The 24,524-nt window shown below is 42.9% G+C and overlaps 1 protein-coding gene across 1 annotated transcript in view; it reads left to right on the top strand.

Moving 5' to 3' along the window:
• The first annotated feature begins 4,535 nt into the window (after positions 1-4,535).
• The window catches only part of LOC311135272 (zinc finger CCCH domain-containing protein 18-like), a 33,794-nt gene continuing 13,805 nt past the window's right edge, over positions 4,536-24,524 (top strand). The window contains exons 1-12 of the mRNA XM_084169223.1: positions 4,536-4,700; positions 11,259-12,157; positions 14,489-14,573; positions 15,070-15,221; positions 15,335-15,430; positions 15,694-15,851; positions 15,986-16,015; positions 16,367-16,484; positions 16,699-16,982; positions 23,691-23,879; positions 24,031-24,156; positions 24,348-24,443. Coding sequence (XP_084025349.1) covers positions 11,273-12,157; positions 14,489-14,573; positions 15,070-15,221; positions 15,335-15,430; positions 15,694-15,851; positions 15,986-16,015; positions 16,367-16,484; positions 16,699-16,982; positions 23,691-23,879; positions 24,031-24,156; positions 24,348-24,443 — 2,219 coding nt within the window. The 5' untranslated portion in view covers positions 4,536-4,700; positions 11,259-11,272. The remainder of the gene's footprint in view (positions 4,701-11,258; positions 12,158-14,488; positions 14,574-15,069; positions 15,222-15,334; positions 15,431-15,693; positions 15,852-15,985; positions 16,016-16,366; positions 16,485-16,698; positions 16,983-23,690; positions 23,880-24,030; positions 24,157-24,347; positions 24,444-24,524) is intronic.

Here is a 24,524-nt window from a genome sequence, read left to right as displayed (position 1 = left end):
AAATTGTTTGCATTGTCAACTTACACACAGCACTGACACACACACTTACCCCACTAGACATGCCACCAGGGGTCCTTTCACAGTCCCCAGGTCCAGAACAAATTCAAGGAAACGTACAGTATTATACAGAGCCATGAGTGCATGGAATTCCCTTCCATCTTATATAGCGCAGTTGAACAGCAAACCTGGCTTAAAAAACAAATAAAGAAACACCTCAAGGCACAACGCCTCTCCCCCATGTGACCTATAACTGTTATATGCACACACACACTACATGTTAATGTTTTTAAATGTATGTAAATTGTAAAGTATTTTGTCTGTAATTAATTTTTCTTTATATGTCGGGCCCCAGTAAGACTAGCTGTCGCCATTGGCGTCAGCTAATGGGGATCCTAATAAATCAAATCAAATGTCAGTATACAGTACAACAAGTTCTTGCTCAACGTATGTATAGCCTTTAATCATATATCATTGGAAAGCTTAGATTCACAGCTATACATCAGACACATTATTGGAATGTTCAGGTCAACAGAACCTTGACCTTTGACCTCTAGGGTACCATGATACCTTTGATCTCTAGGGGTGGCAGGTAGCCTAGCGGTTGGGCCAGTAACCGAAAGGTCACTGGTTAGAATCCCCAAGCCGACTATGTGAAAATTCTGTCTGTGCCAATGAGCAAGGCACTTAAGATAAGAGCGTCTGCTAAATGACTAAAAATGTAAGTGATGCTACCATGACTACGGATAATCCTGAATGAATTGTGAATATTTATGAGTCAGGTAGTTACAGAGGGTCAAAGATCATACCTCCAAGACATGCTAACCTCTCATCCTTACCAATAACAGGGGAGGTTACCTGTATGAAATATAATTGTTGTATGCCGAATAATATCTTAACATTTTCATAGTGATGTAGAATACACAACCAAATGAGCCAGGTGTGCCAGATATAAAGATGTTACATTATTTACAGTATTTACAACTGTGATAAGAATGTGCCCAAAAAGCTGTCTGAATCGCAGATTTCTGAAGATGTCATGATCAATAATTGCAATATTTAATCTTCAAACATGTCAAATGGATGTGTACAAGTGAATAGTCATGGATGTGAGCTGATTAAAATTATTTACAATGTTATCCTATTAACTCTTTTCATAAAATGCCAATACATTTTAACCTAATATCTTGATGATGAGAGCAGCAAACCATTACACATAGTTAGACTTAATTAAGGTGTATTCTTACTATGGGGCCATAGCAGATTGGTCTGTTACTAGAATATAAGTAATATAATTGGCCTCAACAGGCCCAACATTGGATTTTTACTACATTGTAATGGAATGTACGGGGCAGGTTTATAGTCCTCATAATGAAAACAGTTAAAGGATAACATTGTTTATAATTTTAATCAGTCCACATCCATGACTATTTACATGTATAAATCCATTTCACATGTTTGAAGATTAAGTATTGGAATTACGGATTGAAACATATACAGAAATGAGCGATTCTGACAGCTTTTTGGGCACATTCTTACTACAGTTCTGTGAATAATTTAACATATTTACATACACATACATCACTATGAACATTTTAAGATATTATTGGGCATGCTACAATTATATTTCATACAGGTATGGTCATGCGAAATTGATCCAATAAGACCCCATTGAGTTGTTTGGCAGCCATATTGGAAAAAGGCTTCTGTGGGGTTAATATGTGAATCCTGTGATGGCCCTGTTTCTACAAATCTTTTTCTGGCTGTGTGTGTGAAATGTTGTGCCTCTATCACCAAAGTTACAATCCAAAAACATAGCTGCCCCACTACATGAATTTCGATAGCTAATCTTCCAACATTCTAATGTCAAAGGGCTATTTTAAACAATAGTTGTAGCTGATAGCAAAGTTGGTTATATTATATATCATTTGAAAGGTAATTTTATGACATTTCAGAACCACTTGTAAAACAAAGATTCAAATGTATCAAGGTTTCCTTTTTTAAACAATTTATACAGGTAATTCTGATATGTACCCTAGAGGTCAAAGGTCAAGGTTATGTTGACCTGAACATTCCAAAAATGTGTCTGATGGATAGCTGTGAATCTAAGCTTTCCAATGATATACTGTATGATTAAAAGGTATACGTGAGCAATAACTTGTTCAAAGGAGGCTGGTGGGAGAATCTATAGGAGGACATGCTCATTGTAATGGCAGGAATGGATTAATGGAAACAAACACATCAAACATATGGAAACCACATGTTTGACTCTGTTCCATATATTCCATTCCAGCCATTACAATGAGCCTGTCCTCCTAGTGCTCCTCCCACCAGCCTCCTCTGATTGTGTTGTATACTGACATTGTTTGTCATAGGGTAAAATCCCTATGGGAAGACTGAATGGGATGGAAGGATGAAAGAAAGAGTGATAACACAGAAAGCTACCATTGCTGCACTGCTATAATACATTGTCCAACTCTAGGGACGTAGACCTTCAAGAAAATCCCTATGAAACATCGTCGGTCCAAGTGAGCCGGACCAAACCCCCTGGCTCATGGACTAGAGATGATTGGAAGAAGAAGAATTCTGTATTGTGGTCAGTAGGTCATCATCTACCAGCTACAGGCTGTACCTTAAACAAACTGTTAAAATAAAGTACAGATGTGTTTGTTTACAAAGTTTGTCCTTAAAAAATTTAAGTAAGCCTTATCTGCTAACCACAGATACCTTGCTGTGACTATTACATTTAAAGGCCGTAATTTCATTGTTTCAATTTTGCATATTCATCTAATGACACACATCTTTACAGTGTTCTCTGTAGTTTGAACTCTCTGCTGCCATCGGTTGCTCTGCTCATCCCTGTGGAACACACAATACAGAGTGTCATTATTGCTCTGGGCTCTGGGATTCTATCGCCTTGCTGTGTCATGACGGATGGCAACTTTAAATCTGATTGTGTTGGAAATGACATGATGGTAACTGAAGTCATGTGATGTGAATTAAACTGTTGCAGATGTTGTGTCCCCTAGCAGTATGGTCATAAATGGAAGAAACATTTTGGAGCTTGTCTGTCAATCCGTCAATCTGTCAGTGTTTTTGTGCCTGATCTTAATAGCAGTACATGTGACAGCAGCATGAGAAGCCGTGGAGTCCAGTAAGAGTTGTTTAAAATAGGTGGCTCATAGAGGCTTATCACAATCTTTGGGCATCAAGGACTATTGTCACTTAAAATGTCCAAGTAAATGAACTAAAACAATACTGTGATATGGATCTGCATAATTATTGAAAACAATTACATGAACTAATCATCAAACTCATTAATTGATATTCAAACTCATAAATAAATATTCAAATTCATTTATCAATATTCAGCATTAACTTTACTGAGAATTAAATGTGATAGACACTGATAAGCCTATTTGAGAGACATTTCCACAAAATAATAAACAGCTACAATTTCCCACTACATGTCATTCTCAAATGCATAGCCTATCATATTGTCTCCAAAAACCCACAAAGATACTTCACAGAAGCCTGCTGTAGAGGCATCTTCCAGAAATTATTAAGAATTTATTAAGAATTTTGCAGGAAAATTGCAGTAAAGTATTAGGCAAACAATGTGAATTAATTATGCCTTTAATAACTTTGATCCCTTGCACATCTCTGGCACTAGTCCAACACAAGATTTGCGCGCCTACCTTATATCCATTCTTGATGATTGATGCGCATGGACACACTTGCCCAATTTCTTGTTTCTTCAGATTATTTTCAACTCTGTTATTCACCTTGAATACTGTGTAGCTAAGGATTGTTTCTGTTGTCTAAGAGAATTCACAGTCTCGCGAACCAGCAATGAGGCTATGATGCGCCTTCACAGCCTCTTCAACGCAGTCCTTGCTCTAAGTACCGCGCGCTTTCATCATGGCTCATGTCTCCACCTTGCGTTGAACCGCTGCTTAAGCGCTGTCATTCACATAGCCTAGGCTACTACTGTTCTTCCATCTGTTAGTTGCATTTAACTGGACGCAAATCGGTTATTTATGGCGTTTTGTCAATCATTAACCCCTGGAATCTTAAAATATGCCGTTCTTCATGCATGAATACAGACTCCTATAATTCAGCCAGTCATCAAGGCCTACAATTATTTTTTACTCAACCATGGAGCCTTTCTTACAGGGTTCTGTTATTCTGATGGTAATCTCTAGCCTGTAGCCTACAATTTACATTATTCCCTAATTTACCACAGTAGGTCTAGGCTTGTCAAAATGACCTAAAAACTGCACTTCACCTTCACAAGTCCATCACCTATGGGACAGCACCATCCCACTCCTGACACCAATGTAGGCTAAACCCAATATTAAAATAGGATATAGAAAGATAACCCAGATGAACAAATAGGTCAAAAATATACACCACCATAAACAGTGACAGTGTTTTTTTTATTAAAGTCATGCTTCATATTGAGCGCACGGTGGCGCCAAAGCACAATTATATTGCCGGTTGTGGCAAAGCTGACAGTGTCGTCTGTTGATGACGTCAATGCAATGGCCGCTCTCACTGTATCGTGTAGGATTTTTTTTATTTCCTCCAGCATAGCAGATAAATAACCATAACATTATTTATTGTAGAGCCTCAGACATAGAGGGAGAGAGACGGGGTAGTTCTTAACGCCGCCTGTCTTCAACGAGGTTCAGGTTGGAAAGGTGACTGAAAATATTTAAAGTTTATCTAGCTACTGGTGTTTGTAGGGGGAGGGCTTCATTGTTAATTGAACAGACAAGACAAGCATGCTTCGATAGCAGACCAGAAAGCGGTATTTTGCGTGTATAAAGTTGCTTTTGAGTTGTATTGGTTGGTTGAACCTTTGTTTAAGCTAATTGTGGCATCTTCTGAATACAAATCAGACGTTCGCCTCTTGTCTGGTATAGCCCTCGCAGTTTTCGGGCCTGCTTCACCCGGTAACTAGCTAATGTTAGCATTGTAGCAAACTAACGAGCCATCTTTATCGTCCTACAGCGCTGAAGTTGCCTCTTGATTTGCTTATCTGGCTACCTACGACATTGTTCTACTGTAAACTGAGTCCCCCACTTTTAATATGAAAGTATTGTGTTAAAGGCAGCTATGATCACCTGCTTTAGTTGAAATAGATAACTAGTGAACGTTCGCTAACTTGCTAGTTAGTATGTAATAATCTCTGACTGACTGTTATTGACCTGCATGAAGTTTACTCTTCTTGAGATATGGCGGATGCCCTCGCTACATGCATGTCTCTTATTACGAACTTCATTTAGCAGTATGCAATCAGACAACTAACTAAAGTTAGCACTCTTTGACGTCTTCTATCGAGAAATGGATAGCAGGCAGTAGTCAAATGACACCCGATAATGATCTTTTCAATCAAATCACATTTTATTGGTCGCATACACATATATGGAACAAAAATGTAAACGCAACAATTAACGATTTTACTGAGTTATAGTTCATAAATTCATTAGGCCCTAATCTATGGATTTCACATGACTGGGCAGGGGCACAGCCATGGTTGGGCTTGGGAGGGCATAGGCCCACCCACTTGGGAGCTAGTCCCTTAAATCAGAATGAGTTTATCCTCACAAAAGGGCTTAATTACAAACATAAATATTCCTCCGTTTCATCAGCTGTCCGGGTGGTTGGTCTCAGACAATCCCACAGGTAAAGAAGCTAGATGTGGAGGTCCTGGGCTGGCGTGGTTACATGTGGTCTGCGGTTGTGAGGCCGGTTGGACGTACTGCCCAATTCTCTAAAATGATGTTGGAGGAGTCTTATGGTAGAGAAATTATCATTCAATTCTCTGGCAAAAGCTCTGGTGGACATTCCTGCAGTCAGCATGCCAATTGCACGCTCCCTCAAAACTTGAGACATCTTTGGCATTGTGTTGTGTGACAAAACTGCACATTTTAGAGTGGTCTTTTATTGTCCCCAGCACAAGGTGCACCTGTTTAATGATCATGCTGTTTAATCAGCTTCTTGATACGCCACATCCGTCAGGCGGATGGATTATCTTGGCAAAGGAGAAATGCTCACTAACAGGGATGTAAACAAATTTGTGTGCAAAATTTGAGAGAAATATGGAACATTTCTGGGATCTTTTATTGCAGCTCATGAAATATGGGACCAACACTTTACATTTTGCATTTATATTTTTGCTCAGTATATTTATCAGATCTTATTGCGGGTGTATCGAAATGTTTGTGTTCCTAGCTACAACAGTGCAGTAATATCTATAAATACACAACAATACACACTCGTCTAAAAAGTAAAATAATGGAATTTAGAAATATTAGGACACGCAATGTCAGAGTCCGGAGTACGTGTGTTGATGGGATGTATAGACATTATGTATAGTATATGCATAGAAAATGTAGTGTATCTGAAGAATAGTATATATACAGCAGTAGTTATACAGTGCATTCGGAAAGTATTCAGACCACTTCCCATTTTCCACATTTTGTTACGTTACAGCCTTATTCTAAAATGGATTTTAAAAAAGTAATCCTCATCACTCTACACACAATACCCCATAATGACAAAGCGAAAACAGGTTTTTAGAAATGTTTGCTAATTTATAATAATAAAAAAACATATTTACATAAGTATTCAGACCCTTTGCTATGAGACTTGAAATTGAGCTCAGTTGCATCCTGTTTCCATTGATCATCCTTGAGATGTTTAATCAATTGATTGGACATGATTTGGAAAGGCACACACCTGTCTATATAAAGACGGTGCATGTCAGAGCAAAAACCAAGCCATGAGGTCGACGGAATTGTCCGTAGAGCTACGTAACAGGATTGTGTCGAGGCACAGACCTGGGGAAGGGTACCAAAAAAATTCTGCACCATTGAAGGTCCCCAATAACACAGTGGCCTCCATCATTCTTAAATGGAAGACGTTTGGAACCACCCAGACTCTTCCTAGAGCTGGCTGCCCGGCTAAACGAAGCAATTGGGGGATAAGGGCCTTGGTCAGGGAGGTGACCAAGAACCTGATGGTCACTCTGACAGAGCTCCAGAGGTCCTCTGTGGAGATGGAAGAACCTTCCAGAAGGACAACCATCTCTGCAGCACTCCACCAATCAGGCCTTTATGGTAGAGTGGCAAGGCAGAAGCCACTCCTCAGTAAAAGGCACATGACAGCCCGCTTGGAGGACTCTCAGACCTTGAGAAACAACATTATTTGGTCTGATGAAACCAAGATTGAACTCTTTGGCCTGAATGCCAAGCGTCACGTCTGGAAGAAACCGGGCAACATCCCTACGGTGAAGCATGGTGGTGGCAGCATCATGCTGTGGGGATGTTTTGCAGGGAATGGGAGACTAGTCGGGATCGAGGGAAAGATGAACCAAGGAAAGTACAGCTCCAGAGCGCTCAGACTGGGGCGACGGTTCACCTTCCAACAGGACAACGACCCTAAGCACCCAGCCAAGACAACGCAGGAGTGGCTTCGGGACATGTCTCTGAATGTCCTTGAGTGGCCCAGCCAGAGCCCAGACTTGAACCCAATCGAACATCTCTGGAGAGACCTGAAAATAGCTGTGCAGCGACGCTCCCCATCCAACCTGACAGGGCTTGAGAAGATCTACAGAGAAGAATGGGAGAAACTCCCCAAATACAGGTGTGCCAAGCTTGTAGCGTCATACCCAAGAAGACTCGAGGCTGTAATCGCTGCCAAAGGTGCTTCAACAAAGTACTGAGTAAAAAGTCTGAATACTTATGTAAATGTGATATTTCAGTATAATAAAAAAAGATTGTTTAGCAAAAATTTATAAAAAACAGTTTTTGCGTTGTCATTATGGGGTATTGTGTGTAGATTGATGAGGGAAAGAAAACAATTTAATCCATTTTAGAATAAGGCTGTAACGTAACAAAGTGGAAGAAGTCAAGGGGTCTGCATACTTTCCGAATGCACTGTATAGGATAGGCCTTGACTAGAATACAGTATATACATCTAATTTTATTGGTCGCATACACATATTTAGCAGATGTTATTGCAGGTGTAGCGAAATGCTTGTGTTCCTAGCTCCAACAGTGCAGGAGTATCTAACAATTCACAACAATACACACGAATCTAAAAGTAAAAGAATGGAATTAAGAAATATATAAATATTAAGTAGAGCAATGTCAGAGTGACATTGACTAAAATACAGTAGAATATAATACAGTATATACAGTTGAAGTCGGACGTTTACATACACTTAGGTTGGAGTCCATTAAAACTCGTTTTTCAACCACTCCACAAATTTCTTGTTAACAAACTATAGTTTTTGTAAGTCGGTTAGGACATCTACTTTGTGCATGACACAAGTAATTTTTCCAACAATTGTTTACATACATATGTCATGGCTATATCCACAGTAAAACGAGTCCTATATCGACATAACCTGAAAGGCCGTTCAGCAAGGAAGAAGCCACTGCTCCAAAACCGCCATAAAAAAGCCAGACTACGGTTTGCAACTGCACATGGGGACAAAGATCGTACATTTTGGAGAAATGTTCTCTGGTCTAATGAAACAAAAATATAACTGTTTGACCATCGTTATGTTTGGAGGAAAAAGGGGGTTACTTGCAAGCCGAATAATACCATCCCAACCGTGAAACACGGGGGTGGCAGCATCATGCTGTGGGGGTGCTTTGCTGCAGGAGGGACTGGTGCACTTCACAAAATAGATGGCATCACGAGGAAGGAAAATTATGTGGATATATTGAAGCAACATCTCAAGACATCAGTCAGGAAGTTAAAGCTTGGTCGTAAATGGGTCTTCCAAATGGACAATGACCACAAGTATACTTCCAAAGTTGTAGCAAAATGGCTTAAGGACAACAAAGTCAAGGTATTGGAGTGGCCTTCACAAAGCCCTAAACTCAATCCTATAGAAAATTTGTGGGCAGAACTGAAAAAGCGTGTGCGAGCAAGGATGCCTACAAACCTGATTCAGTTACACCAGCTCTATCAGGGGGAATGGGCCAAAATTCACCCAACTTATTGTGGGAAGCTTATGGAAGGCTACCCGAAACGTTTGACCCAAGTTAAACAATTTATAGGCAATGCTACCAAATACTAATTGAGTGTATGTAAACTTCTGACCCACTGGGAATGTGATGAAAGAAATAAAAGCTGAAATAAATCACTCTACTATTATTCTCACATTTCACATTCTTAAAATAAAGTGGTGATCCTAACTGACCTAAAACAGGGACTTTTTACTAGGATTAAATATCAGGAATTGTGAAAAACTGAGTTTAAATGTATTTGGCTAAGGTGTATGTAAACTTCTGACTTTAACTGTACATATGAAAGGAGTAAAGCAGTATGTGAACATTATTAAAGTAACTAGTGTTCCATTATTCAAGTGACCAGTGATTCCATGTCTATGTACATAGGGCAGCAGCCTCCAAGGTGCAGGGTTGAGTAACTGTGTGGAAGCCGGCTAGTGATGGCTATTTAACAGTCTGATGGCTTTGAGATAGAAGCTGTTTTTCAGTCTCTCGGTCCCAGTTTTGATGCACCTGTACTGACCTCGCCTTCTGGATGATAGCGGGGTGAACAGGCTGTGGTTGATGTCTTTGATGATCTTTTTGGCCTTCCTGTGACATCGGGTGCTGTAGGTGTCCTGGAGGGCAGGCAGTGTGCCCCTGGTGATGCGTTGGGAAGACCGCACCACCCTCTGGAGAGCCCTGAGGCTGCGAGCGGTGCAGTTGCCGTACCAGGCAGTGATACAGCCCAACAGGATGCTCTCAATTGTGCATCTGTAAAAGTTTGTAAGGGTCTTAGGGGCCAAGCCAAATTTCTTCAGCCTCCTGAGGTTGAAGAGGCATTGTTTCGCCTCATTCACCACACTGTCTGTGTGGGTGGACCATTTCATATTGTCAGTGATGTGTACGTCAAGGAACTTGAAGCTTTTCACCTTCTGCACTGTGGTCCCGTTGATGTGGATAGGGGCGTGCTCCCTCTGCTGTTTCCTGAAGTCCACGATCAGCTCCTTCGTTTTGTCGAGGGAGAGTTATTTTCCTGGCACCACTCCGCCAGGGTCCTCACCTCCTCCCTGTAGGCTGTCTCGTCATTGTTGGTAATCAGGCCTACTACTGTTGTGTCGTCTGCAAACTTGATGATTGAGTTGGAGGCGTGCATGGCCACGCAGTCAGGGGTGAACAGGGAGTACAGGAGGGGGCTGAGCACGCACCCTTGTGGGGCCCCTGTGTTGAGGATCAGCGAAGTGGAGGTATTGTTTCCTACCTTCACCACCTGGGGCCTCCCCGTCAGGAAGTCCAGGACCCAGTTGCACAGGGCGGGGTTCAGACCCAGGGCCTCGAGCTTAATGATGAGCTTGGAGGGTACTATGGTGTTGAAGGCTGAGCTATAGTCAATGAACAGCATTCTTACATAGGTGTTCCTCTTGTCCAGATGGGATAGGGCAGTGCGATGGCGATTGCATCGTCTGTGGATCTATTGGGGCGGTATGCAAACTGAAGTGGGTCTAGGGTGTCAGGTAAGGTAGAGGTAATATGATCCTTAACTAGCCTCTCAAAACCCTTCATGTTGACAGAAGTTAATGCCACGGGGTGATAGTCATTTATTTCAGTTACCTTTGCTTTCTTGGGTACAGGAACAATGGTGGACATCTTGAAGAAAGTTGGCACAGCAGACTGGGATAGGGAGAGATTGAATATGTCCGTAAACACTCCAGCCAGCTGGTCTGCGCATGCTCTGAGGATGCGGCTCGGGATGCCATTTGGGCCAGCAGCATTGCAAGGGTTAACACGCTTAAATGTCTTACCCACGTCGGACACGGTGAACGAGAGCCCACAGTCCTTGGGAGCGGGCGACGTCGGTGGCACTGTGTTATCGTCAAAGCGGGTGAAGAAGGTGTTTAGCTTGTCCGGGAGCAAGACGTTGGTGTCCGCAACGTGGCTGGTTTTCCCTTTGTAATCCGTGATTGTCTGGAGTCCCTGCCACATACGTCTGTTATCTGAGCCGTTGAATTGCTACTCCACTTTGTCTCTGTACTGACGTTTTTCCTGTTTTATTGCCTTACGAAGGGCATGACTGTTTGTAATCAACCATATTCCAAGTCACCTTGCCATGGTTAAATGCGGTGGTCCGCGCTTTGTTTATTTTGGCAGTTACCTGTATATTGCCTAGAGACATTGTCTTTGTGTATTAAACCAATTTAATCTAATTTAATAACAGACAATTCTATAATTAAATACTTTACTCTGTTTTAGTGGATCATTCCCCAATGGACACCCCTGAGAGCCCCACCCAGTCCCCTGAGAGCCCCACCCAGTCACCCCAGTCCCCAGAGGAAGAGAAGGGCATTTCTGACAGCGAGTTCCTGGCATCCCCCGAGGAGGAGGACAGGCTGCTCTCTGACAGTGAGCTGCTGAATGATGAAGACAACGGCGGGTTAGATGAAGAGGGTGGTGAAGGTGGGGACTCTGAGCTGGATGATGACGAAGATGAGGGGGTAGTTCAGGAGTGTATCTCTGACCCAGAGGATGATGAGGTAGATGGGGAAGGTAGAAGGGATACTATTCTAGAACAGGAGCAGGAAGAGTCCGTGGGGATGGTGATGATGGGACAGGAACGACAGGTAAGCCAATCAGATGAGGAGGAGGACCGGGTCAGTCAAACTCCTAAGTCCCCTGATTCTGAGCCAGAGCAGGAGAGGTCATCCCCCTTAGCTGAGGAGGAGATGTCCAGACATGAGAATGAAGACGAGGGAGGGGAACTGTCTGTGAAGCTGGCAGAAGTAGATGATGAAGAGGAGGAAGAGAGACGGAGGAGGAGGAGAGTGGTGGTGAATGAGATGAAGGAGGAGTTGTCGTCTGTGTCCAGAGAGCTTGATGAGCATGAGTTGGACTATGACGAGGAGGTTCCTGAGGAGCCCAATGTTCTAGCGCCTGATGAAGATGACGAGGTGGAGAAAGGACCCGGAGAAGAGGATGAGAAAGAGGACAAGAGCATCAAAAAGAAAGAGAAGATACCAATCCTTCCTCCATCCCCGAAAGACGGTCCACCTAAGAAGCCTGAAGAGTCCAGGGCTCAGGACAGAGGAAGGAGAGATTCCTTTCGTGACAAAAAGGACGAGGATGATGGCGAGATTGATGAGGGTGAAATAGATGTAAGTAATGTAAATGTAATTTATATGCTCTCTTCAATCTGCATTGTAATTGTAATCAAGAGTGATTTGTTGGAGGATGCAGGGCTACTCACACTCTGAGATGTGGAGGGAAGCAAAACAGGGGAACAGATCAAGTACAGGACTGCAAAGTCAGAACTGGGGCTGTTGCGGTGATCGTATTACCGTCACACCGGCAGTCATGAGTCATGACTGCAGTCAAATTTCACGTGACTGTTGAGTCACGGTAATCTCCTATGCACTCTGTACATGAATGGCACCGATGCGTTGGGAGTACCCAACTCCCTAACGACCGTCAGGTCGCCAATGGCCTGGTACGCAGTGCGCTATTGTCCCTCTAATCCATCGTTTCCCAAACTCGGTCCTAGGGACCCCAAGGGGTGCACATTTTGGTTGATGATTTGTTGATTATTTGAATCAGCTGTGTAGTGCTAGGGCAAAAACCAAAACGTGCACCCCTTGGGGTTCCGAGGACCGAATTTGAGGAACCCTGCACTAATCTCTCTGACATCAATGTAAATGCAATCATAAATCACATCAAACACTTATCATCAAAACAGTATCATGCTTTTAAAACTCACCGTTAGGATACATTGTTTGACATCACTCACTGTGATTGATCAATTTGAAGAAAAAAGTTCAAAAACAAGTTGAAACTGAGTGAAAAGCCAAACACAAGGAAATGGACAGCATTTGACGTCGCATGTTGAACACCCATACACATATTAGAGCTTATGCATACGCAGAGGCCTTTATATGATCATCCCAAGCCTGAAATAAAGCCTGAATTAATATAATGATTGTGCCATTATACAATACATAGCCTAATAGCCTACCGCATATTCTTTGGTACATAGGCTAATTGGTCTAGCCTATACTTCAAAATTAAACATACTCTAGTAATCATCTTTGAGCGTGGACTGTATTATTATGCGTACTGGATGGACTGGTTACCGTATGCTACGCTCCAAACTTTCTATTCATGATTCTGGGAGAGAACGGATAGGACTAGGCAATGCTGTTGGTTCATTGATTGTGCAGGGCGGCTACAGAGTAGGCTAGTTAGCCTACAATTATAGTGAATTTTGAATAGCCTAGTAATAGGGATTATATTTATTTTCATAATTAATAGGCTGACACGTTTAACTTTAGCTACATGATATCTCACCACCATGTGTTTCCATCTCCTCCTCTCTCTCTCCTTCATTCCTTTTTCGAGCGCATAGTGAGAAATATGTTTAATTGTGTAAACATGTTACTATCTGTGTTCCTGAACAGATTTCACTTGATTTCCCAAATTAAGCACTGGGTAGCTGCGGGAAGAGGGTTGGAGAGCACTTGACATACAGAGTTTGTGTAGAATATCACCTGCTCCTCAAACAGCCCAGACATTTCTATATGCAATCCACAGGAGGTTGGTGACACCATAAATTGGGAGAACTGGCTCGTGGTAATGACTGGCGCGGAATCAGTCGAATGGTATCAAATTCCATTTGCTCCGTTCCGGACATTATTATGAGCCGTTCTCCCCTCAGCAGCCTCTAATGATGCAATACTGTGTAAAAGCAGAGTTTTGATGATTGCCACTAAAAAGAGGATTCCAGCTTTCTACTGCTACTATATTTATTTTTCAGCTGCTAATATTAAGCACATTGCTCCGCTGTAAAACCAAAGTAGCCTACCTGGCATGATTTGAAAAAGGAAATGCAGTAAAACGCAGCCTCCATGTGCTATTCGAGTACATACGGATTACGTCATTCTAAATCGAAACTCATTTCACATATTATTAAAGACAAGATTATATTGAGAATAATCTGATGGGTGAGAATATTATCACTTGATGAGAGAACAGTGTGTGCAGCCTGAGGCAAGGAACAGAGCGCAAGCTTTTTTTGTGACTTTCTCAAATCATCAATATAGTCGCATCATGCAGCCCTTATATGTTTGGATTTCTAAGACATTCTAAGGTTTGTATCATTCACAGCTAAAGTTGCAAAAAATATATACTTTTTAAAGGCGCCCATCAGTGGCTTGTATGCGTTAAGGCCTGGAGATGCTAAACGTGTTTATGGTAATTAATGGTAAATTACAGTGAGACTGGCAGTCATTTGCATGACAGTTACCGGCTGACAAAATGTCATGACCGCCACAGCCCTAGTCAGAACCATGTAGCAATACAAATAACCTGCTTTGCAACACAAATTGCACCCTGTCCCAGTGACTTGGGGTTACAGCAGTGTCATAAGGTTACTTCAGTGATGCACATGGGTAAGTGGGTTGATATTTAGCCAGAGTTCTGTTCCATTTGTGCAGGATGATGACCTGGAGGAGGGAGAGGTGAAGGACCCCATGGACAGGAAGGTCAGACCCAGGCCCATCTGCAGGTTCTTCATGAAAGGTACCTCAACGTACTCTCCTGTGCACCACTCGCGTGTACAACACCTGTCTTATGACGAAACTACACTGTGCAAACATTGCGTGTGCAACTTGAGCATTCCATTCTACACCAGAGACGTATCATGAAGGTAAAACTGAAGGTAAAAACGTGAGCCACTTTATCAGCAACACAAGCCTTGCGTTTTGTTGCTTCACTGATGTTCTGCTTCTGTGGCCTGTGTAGCGTTTCTCTTCAATGTAATGGTCCTTTTGAAGCAGTGATATTGAAGACACTGGTTTCAGACAGCAGGGGGACGCATTGTACTTCATAACTTAAATGAAGATAATGTGGTAATGGATATTATTAGGAGCTAAACAACATACAGCGCTGATGGATGTCAATTTACACCTAACCACAATTTACTTCAAAGTATTTGAATTCAATGAAAATATGCTTTTTCCCATTCCCATGTATCTAATCTCAAAATGATACCAACAGCTCTGTTTTTATTTTCCAGGTAACTGCACATGGGGTATGAATTGTAGGTTCATCCATCCAGGTGTCAACGACAAGGGCAACTACTCTCTCATCTCCAAGCCAGACCCCTTCTCTCCCAACGGGGTACCACCTGGAGCACCCCACCCTCTCATTCCTGGAAGTAACCCCTGGGTATGCACCACCCATAGCCTGCTGCATGGCTGTATTTGGACCTGAAGAGTGTGTGTGTGTTAGTTACTGCATTGGGTAAATGCATTGTGTTTACATTTGTTTCCCTGTCTCAGGGTGGACCTGCTGTTGAGGAGCTCCCTCCACCCCCTCCTCCAGTGGAGCCTCCTGTGGAGAGTGCCTGGGAGAGGGGTCTGAGACATGCCAAAGAGGTACAACACACTCTCAGCTCTCACAAGCATACATGTACTCCTCTTCTGTACAGGTTATGTTTCAGCACCAACTGATTTCGAGTCAGGTGATTTTTTTTATTTGCATGTTTTCTGAGAGGTTCCCCTGCTACATTTGGCTTGTGAAGCCTCTTTATAATAATACAAGTGTGCGTGTGTGTTTTAGCCTCTATGGGGTTGTTCAGTCAGCAGGTTATGATGAATTCCCAGACTTTCCTCATGTAAATGTTGCCCTATTCCTTTAGGTTTTGAAAAAAGCAACCATACGCAAAGAGCAGGAGCCAGACTTTGAGGAGAAGCGCTTTAATGTGACCATTGGAGAGGATGAGAGAGACTTTGACAAAGAGAACGATTTCTTTAGGGAACGCAGCTACCACATCACCAGAGAAATCAGAGACCCAGGGTAAGCTCAGGAGCTATGGTCAAAAGAGAGACATAACGTCAGGGCAAAGTATCTTGCCATGGTGGATGTTTTAAATAATGTTTTTAGACTACGTGTCTGTTTTAAAACATTTCTGGCCTTTTCTTCCCCCGTAGTGACGTGGAGTTCAGAGACCCAGTCTATCTGTAAGTACAATGGAGGGGAGGTAGCGGCATCCTCTTTTCATGCAGCTCTTATCTCCGTTCACTTCACCAAACAACCCGGCATCAACCACATATGGCCCTCTCATCCCAAAACCTTTTTTCCCTGCTTGATTATCAGCTGCTGCTCTGCTGTGAGAAAACAGCTGGTCAGTTATAATGATCAGGCCACTCCACTAGGCCTTATGGTGCATTTGTCACTACATGTCTAATAATTGGTTTGTTCAAATAAAAGAAACCCTAAATTATATAGAGGGTGTATATAGCTGCACAGCAATATGAAACAAAGCTCTTCTTTTCTATTTATCTCTATCATACGATTTGTCCTCGTTTCAGTAACGACCCTTATGCTGATCCCTACTATGACTATGAGATGGAGGCCTTCTGGAGAGGGGGACAGTATGAGAACTTCAGAGTGCAGTACACAGAGACCCCTCTGCCCTACCACTACAGTGTGAGTACACTCAGAGAGATATCCACCACCCAAGGACTACACACCTTTCAAACACAAATACACAATCGATATTAACTTTATTTCAGATTTGAGTTTTACTTGTAGGCCTTTTGGTTAAAGAGAATCTTGAATGCGCCATTGAAGCATAAAGCAGGTTGAGCCTTGCTGGAGGGCTATGACAGTGTGTTTACAAACCCACCTGTATGAATGTTAGGAGCGTGAACGTGAGCGGGACCCACGAGAGCACCATCGTGACCGCGAGCGGGACCACCGCGAGCGAGAACGCCGGCAGAGAGAACGCGAGAGGGAAAGAGAGAGGGAGCGAGAGAAGGAGAGGATGCGCAGAAAGGAGGAGTTTGAGAGGGATCGCATGAAGCGTGATGAGAAGGAGAGGCCCATCAGGGAGCGGCCTCCACGGGAACCTCGGGAGAAGGAAGGGGAGGACAAGCAGCCGAAAGGTCCCCCCAGGTCCCCCACCGGTACCAACATGCCCCCCAAGTGAGTAGCATATCCTTTATTACAGGTGTCATGTCCTCTAGACCAGGGTTTCCCAAACTTGGTCCTGGAGCCCCCCCCTGGGTGCACGTTTTGGTTTTTGTCCTAGCACTACACACTACGAAGAGTGTGCAAAGCTGTCATCAAGGCAAAGGGTGGCTTCCTTGAAGAATATAAAATATGTTTTGATTTGTTTAACACTTTTTTGGTTACTACATGATTCCATATGTGTTATTTCATAGTTGTGAATTCTTCACTATTATTCTACAATGTAGAAAATAGTAAAAATAAAGAAACTATGGAATGAGTAGGTGTGTCCAAACTTTTGACTGGTACTGTGTGTGTGTGTATATATATATATATACATACAGTGCCTTTGGAAAGTATTCAGACCCCTTGACTTTTTCCACATTTTGTTACATTACAGCCTTATTCTAAAATGGATTAAAATTAAACAAATCCTCAGCAATCTACACACAATACCCCATAATGACAAAGCGAAAAAGTATTTACATTATTATTCAGACCCTTTGCTATGAGACTCGAAATTGAGCTCCAGTGCATCCTGTTTCCATTAATCATCCTTAAGATGTTTTTACAACTTGATTGGAGTCCACCTGTGGTAAATTAAATTGATTGGACACGATTTGGAAAGGCACACCTGTCTATATAAAGGTCCCACAGTTGACAGTGCATGTCAGAGCAAAACCAAGCCATGAGGTCGAAGGAATTGTCCGTAGTGACAGGATTGTGTCGAGGCACAGATCTGGGGAAGGGTACCAAAAAATGTCTGAAGCATTGAAGGTCCAGAAGAACACAGTGGCCTTCATCATTCTTAAATGGAAGAAGTTTGGAACCACCAAGACTCTTCCTAGAGCTGGCCGCCTGGCCAAACTGAGAAATCGGGGGAGAAGGGCCTTGGTCAGGGAGGTGACCAAGAACCCGATGGTCACTCTGACAGAGTTCCTCTGTGGAGATGGAAGAACCTTCCAGAAGGACAACTAGCACTCCACCAGTCAGCACTCCACCGATCAGGCCTTTGTGGTAGAGTGGCCAGACGGAAGCCACTCCTCAGTAAAAGGCACATGACAGTCCGCTTGGAGTTTGCCAAAAGGCACCTAAAGGACTCTCAGACCACGAGAAACAAGATTCCCTGAATGCTAAGCATCATGTTTGGAGGAAACCTGGCACCATCCCTACGGTGAAACATGGTGATTGCAGCATCATGCTATGGGGATGTGTTTCAGCGGCAGGGACTGGGAGACTAGTCAGGATCGAGGGAAAGATGAAAGGAGCAAAGTACAGAGAGATCCTTGATGAAAACCTGCTCCAGAGTACCCAGAACCTCAGACTGGGGTGAAGGACAACGACCCTAAGCACACAGCCAAGACGATGCAGGAGTGACTTTGGGGCAGTCTCTGAATGTCCTTGAGTGGCCCAGCCAGAGCCTGGACTCAAACATCTCTGGAGAGACCTGAAAATAGCTGTGCAGTGACACTCCCCATCCAACCTGAGAGAGCTTGAGAGGATCTGCAGAGAAGAATGGGAGAAACTCCCCAAATACAGGTGTGCCAAGCTTGTAGCGTCATACCCAAGAAGACTCGAGGCTGTAATCGCTGCTACAGGTGCTTCAACAAAGTACTGAGTAAAGGGTCTGAATACTTATATAAATGTCATATTTCAGTTTATTTTTAATAGACTTGCAAAAATGTCTAAAAACCTGTTTTTGCTTTGTCATTATGGGGTATTGTGTGTGGAATGATGAGGAAATAAATATTTAATCCATTTTAGAATAAGGCTATAACTTAACAAAATGTGGAAAAAGTGAAGGTCTGAATACTTTCCGAATGCACTGTATATTAGGATGAGTTGTCGAGAATACAGTATATACATACACAGTGAGTAAACAACAGTATATAAACAGAATATGAGGTGACCAGCATTCAATGACTATATATACAGTTGAAGTCGGAAGTTTACATACACTTAGGTTGGAGTCATTAAAACACGTTTTTCAACCACTCCACACATTTCTTCGTTAACAAACTATAGTTTTGGCAAGTCGGTTAGGACATCTACTTTGTGCATGACACAAGTAATTTTTCCAACAATTGTTTATAGACAGATTATTTCACTTATAATTTACTGTATCACAATTCCAGTGGGTCAGAAGTTGACTGTGCCTTTAAACAGCTTGGAAAATTCCTGGCTTTAGAAGCTTCTGATAGGCTAATTGACATCATTTGAGTCAATTGGCGGTGTACCTGTGGATGTATTTCAAGGCCTACCTTCAAACTCAGTGCCTCTTTGCTTGACATCATGGGAAAATCAAAAGAAATCAGCCAAGACCTCAGAAAAAAAATTGTAGACCTCCACAAGTCTGGTTCATCCCTGGGAGCAATTTCCAAATGCCTGAAGGTACCACGTTCATCTGTACAAACAATAGTACGCAAGTATAAACACCATGGGACCACGCAGCCGTCATACCGCTCAGGAAGGAGACGCGTTCTGTCTCCTAGAGATGAACGTACTTTGGTGCGAAAAGTGCAAATCAATCCCAGAACAACAGCAAAGGACCTTGTGAAGATGCTGGAGGAAACAGGTACAAACGTATCTATATCCACAGTAAAACTAGTCCTATATCGACATAACTTGAAAGGCCGCTCAGCAAGGAAGAAGCCACTGCTCCAAAACCGCCATAAAAAAGCCAGACTACGGTTTGCAACTGCAATTGGGGACAAAGATCGTACTTTTTGGAGAAATGTCCTCTGGTCTGATGAAAAAAAAATTGAACTGTTTGGCCATAATGACCATCGTTGTGTTTGGAGGAAAAAGGGGGTGCCTTGCAAGCCGAAGAACACCATTCCAAACGTGAAGCACAGGGGTGGCAGCATCATGCTGTGGGGGTGCTTTGCTGCAGGAGGGACTGGTGCACTTCACAAAATAGATGGCATCATGAGGAAGGAAAATTATGTGGATATATTGAAGCAACATCTCAAGACATCAGTCAGGAAGTTAAAGTTTGGTCGCAAATGGGTCAGCTATTGCAAAAACTTGAGACAGCTAATGCATTGTGTTGTGTAATAAAAATGCACATTTTATTGTCCCCAGCACCTGTGTAATGATCATGCTATTTAATCAGTAAACTTTCAATAGTTAACATACTAGCTACTGTTGATAGTCTGCAAAAAGAAAGCTACAAAAAGACATCTAGCATTTGTTTTGGCTAGCCTACTGTAGCCATGTCTATCTATTTTGGAACGTTTGTCTTAAAGGGGCAGCGTCCTATTTTCAAATCTTCTCAAAATGACATCTACAGTGCTTTAGAAACAAAAATGAATGCAGTTAATACAATGCCATTCTAAAGAATAGAGCAATGACTTACATTGCTAAATTATATTACACAGCTTTTTAATACATATCATAATAACCAAATGTAGCCTATTAATAGCTGAATATAGAGAAAGCATGCAAACCTATAGCGCCTGTTTGACCCCAATGCATTTATGAACTACACCACGAATTGCATCGGTAAGAAATCTGTTCATTTGGTGCCCTAATTTGTAGACTCTTTGGCGATTATCTGCAGATAAATTATTAAAACATTTGATGAAGATGTTGAATCCTCCTCACCGCAGGAACATGTTTAACACCTGCTTCAATCATACCTGTATTGCAGATAGCTGAGAAAATGCCTCTTAAGCACATGGAGTAGCCAGCCACATTTGTTTTGCCGAACCAGCTCTATTTTGGTACATTCTAATTCTGGATTTGTATTTTTAAACAGCAACTATCAGGAAATAACACTGATCACATACAGTGTTAGTTTATCAGCTGTTGTACAATATGATATAAAACACAGGAAAAACCTAATTTTGACTGCATTGGGCCTTTTAAAAAAATGTGTACGATTCTGCTGACTTCCACAGGCTTCAAGCTTCCTTTTAAATGTACAGTCCATTCAGAAAGTATTCAGACCCCTTGACTTTTTCCACATTTTGTTACGTTACGATTAAATATTTTTCCCTCATCAATCTACGCACAATAACCCATAATGACAAAGCAAAAACTGGTTTTGAGATTTTTTTTTCACATTTATAAAAAACCTAAATATGACATTTACATAAGTATTCAGACCCTTTACTCAATACTTTGTTGAAGAACCTTTGGCAGCGATTACAGCCTTGAGTCTTCTTGGGTATGACGCTACAAGCTTGCCACACCTGTATTTGGGGAGTTTCTCCCATTGTTCTCTGCAGATCCTCTCAAGCGTTGTCAGATTGAATGGGGAGCGTCGCTGCACAGCTATTTTCAGGTCTCTCCAGAGATGTTCGATCGGGTTGAAGTCCGGGCTCTGGCTGGGCCGCTCAAGGACATTTCAGAGACTTGTCCCGAAACCACTCCTGCGTTGTCTTGGCTGTGTGCTTAGGGTCATTGTCCTGTTGGAAGGTGAACCTTTGCCACAGTCTGAGGTCCTGAGCGCTCTGGAGCAGGTTTTCATCAAGGATCTCTCTGTACTTTGCTCTGTTAATCTTTCCCTCGATCCTGACTAGTCTCCCAGAATCTTGTTTCTGATGGTCTGAGAGTCCTTTAGGTGCTTTTGGCAAAGTCCTAGTGGGCTGTCATGTGAGTTTTACTGAGGAGTGGCTTCCGTCTTGCCACTCTACCATAAGGCCTGATTGGTGGAGTGCTGCAGAGATGGTCGTCCTTCTGGAAGGTTCACCCATCGCCACAGAGGAACCCTGGAGCTCTGTCAAGAGTGACCATCGGGTTCTTGGTCACCTCCCTGACCAAGGCCCTTCTCCCCCAATTGCTCAGTTTGACCGGGTGGCCAGCTCTAGGAAGAGTCTTGGTGGTTCCAAACTTCTTCCATTTAAGAATGATGGAGGCCACTGTGTTATTGGGGACCTTCAATGCTGCAGACATTTTTTGGTACCCTTCCCCAGATCTGTGCCTCGACACAATCCTGTCTCGGAGCTTTACGGACAATTCCTTCGACCTCATGGCTTGGTTTATGCTCGACATGCATTGTCAACTGTGGGACCTTTATATAGACAGGTGTGTGCCTTCCCAAATCATGTCCAATCAATTGAATTTACCACATGTGGACTCCAATCAAGTTGTAAAAACATCTCAAGGATGATCAATGGAAACAGGATGCACCTGAGCTCAATTTCGAGTATCATAGCAAAGGGTCTGAATACTTATGTAAATAAGGTATTTCTGTTTTTCATTTTAATACATTTGCAAACATTTCTAAAAACCAGTTTTCGCTTGGTCACACGAAATAAAATAAATGGATGTGCCAGAAAACAATAGGCCAAGTGGATTTCGACTCATCGTTACATTATATCCATATAGTTTATTCTAGCGGGAGAGTGCTCTGCAGACTTTTTTCTGACTAGCGAATTGAAAAGTAGCCTACTTAATTTAAGTGGAAAAAGTACCAGGCTGAAAATTACTCTGTAACTGGCAGTTTAACCAAAAGCCAGAGCTAGTGGAAAACAGTGTACGCTAGTGTCTACTTCAGTGAGGAAGCACAACAGAAAAATAGCCCTCCTTGGGACCCTGCTTACATGTCTGATGTTGGTGCCTTGACGAAGCCCCAATGGACGGCACCAGTTGCCGAGGGGAGTTATGTTTCACTAAGGGTAGGCCTAGATGTCATGGCTTTCTCTGGTCCTTTGCTGGGATTCCAGCCAAAGAAGGAGAAGGACTAAAAGGGGCTAAACAGGGAACCCCCAAACAGTGTGGGGGTTTGTATAGATCAGTGTCCAGATTGATATGGCTCACATAATGGTCAATAATCCTGTGCCATTCCCACACCTATGTTTAATCATTCTGATAAACAAACCTTATTTACTAGCTTTGTCTGAAAGAGCCAATGTTCAGGTTGGGTAACTCCTATACTGGAATTTTCGCCACACACAAGAAGCAACAAAGAACAGTTGGCTTTCTATTCACAAGAGGTTAGGCCTACATTTAGGATATACCCAGCCATACAAGTACTGGAACTGTGATATGATGGTCTAGATGAGTGCATAACATGGCATCAGCATATGGTGTAGTCTTGGCTATGTGTTTACACAGCAGCATCAGATACATGGCTCTGGGTTTATTGAGACTTTCTGTTCAAGCGTCTGCCCAAATATTTTCCTGAGGAAATGGGAGATGAGACAGGATATTCCCAGTGTTGAAACAGCTCTGATCCATACCTTAAACTCTACAGAGAGGACAGTGAAACATTGCATCCCTTTAACCTCCGATCAATCAGTGACTGGACTGGTGCCATCACTGAACATTATTTTGCCATCGCAGGAACAGTATTTTGTGTGGAATGTTTTGAATATGTAAAGAATGTTTTTTTAGATAATCAGATAAGGTTTGTGACAGCTTGTTGTGCGCTCCTCCAGGAATGTTGCAACGCAACATGTTGTGATTTCAGTGTCTTTGTTTCTCTTACCTGGGAATAACTGGAGGGATGTCGTGCCATACTATGTCATAAACTGATTGGTTCCAGGCACACACAATGTGGTTCTGCTCGTACCACATCTCTCCAAACAAAGAACACCTGTCACTGAGTAGTGTGTAAAGGGAGGAATGAAAACAGTGAATGGAACCTTTTACTTTTAATTCAGTCTCATTCATTTGTGATGCTTTATTGCAAAACGTGTGATTGATTTGATTGCCTCTCTCAACCCCTCTTCCCAGTCGACCGATGATGGAGCCGCCTCTCAAAACGGAGCTGATGCCCATGTCCAAGCGGCCAGATGAGTGGAAGGACCCCTGGCGCCGGTCTAAATCCCCCAGGAGACGTCCGGGCATGTCCGGGTCACCACCGCGGGGCCGCCGGCGACACCGGCCCTCTGGATCCTCTGTCTCACTGTCCAACTCCTCTAGGTAGCTTTCAATTCAGCCTTACCTCTAGTCTGGTACTCTGGTAACACCTTAAATCAACACTTTCAAACAATGTTGTTTTTATTCTGCAGTATTTAAATCTACTTGAGTACCATGTGTTTCTGTGAGGTTAACTGTGGGTTCTGTTCTGCAGGTCTTCGTCCCGCTCTTCCTCCTACACAGGTTCCGGTTCATCCCGATCTCGCTCACGCAGCTCGTCTTTCAGCTCATTCTCCAGCCACTCCTCTCAGCGCAGCTCCTTCAGCGGCAGCCGCTCCAGGTCCATAACACAAACTCTGCCTGCCTGCCTGTCTGTCCACACACACCCCCACAACACTGTCTGTTGAATAGGACACTCATTCACTGAGAGCATGGTAACCTCAGGTCTCCCATAAGATAGCTGACATGTACCATGGATCAGAGATGACTTAGGGTTGTATTCAACGTGGCCTCCTGTTTGTCTCACTGCAGGTCCAGATCGTTCTCCTCGTCTCCCTCTCCGACCCCTTCAACACAGAGAAACGCCAAGAATAAAGCAGAGGCCCCACCGGCCCTAGGGCCCAAAGGGTAAAGCTGTACTCATCCATCCATAGACATACTGTATATTCATCAGTTGTGCTGTGCACTTCCATACACAACTCACACAGA

This window comes from Coregonus lavaretus (genome assembly GCF_964263955.1).
Source record: "Coregonus lavaretus genome assembly, chromosome: 9".
NCBI classification, from domain to species: Eukaryota; Metazoa; Chordata; class Actinopteri; order Salmoniformes; family Salmonidae; genus Coregonus; species Coregonus lavaretus.
The sequence above is the reverse complement of the archived record's forward strand: the minus strand, read 5'-3'. Positions and strand labels throughout refer to the sequence as shown.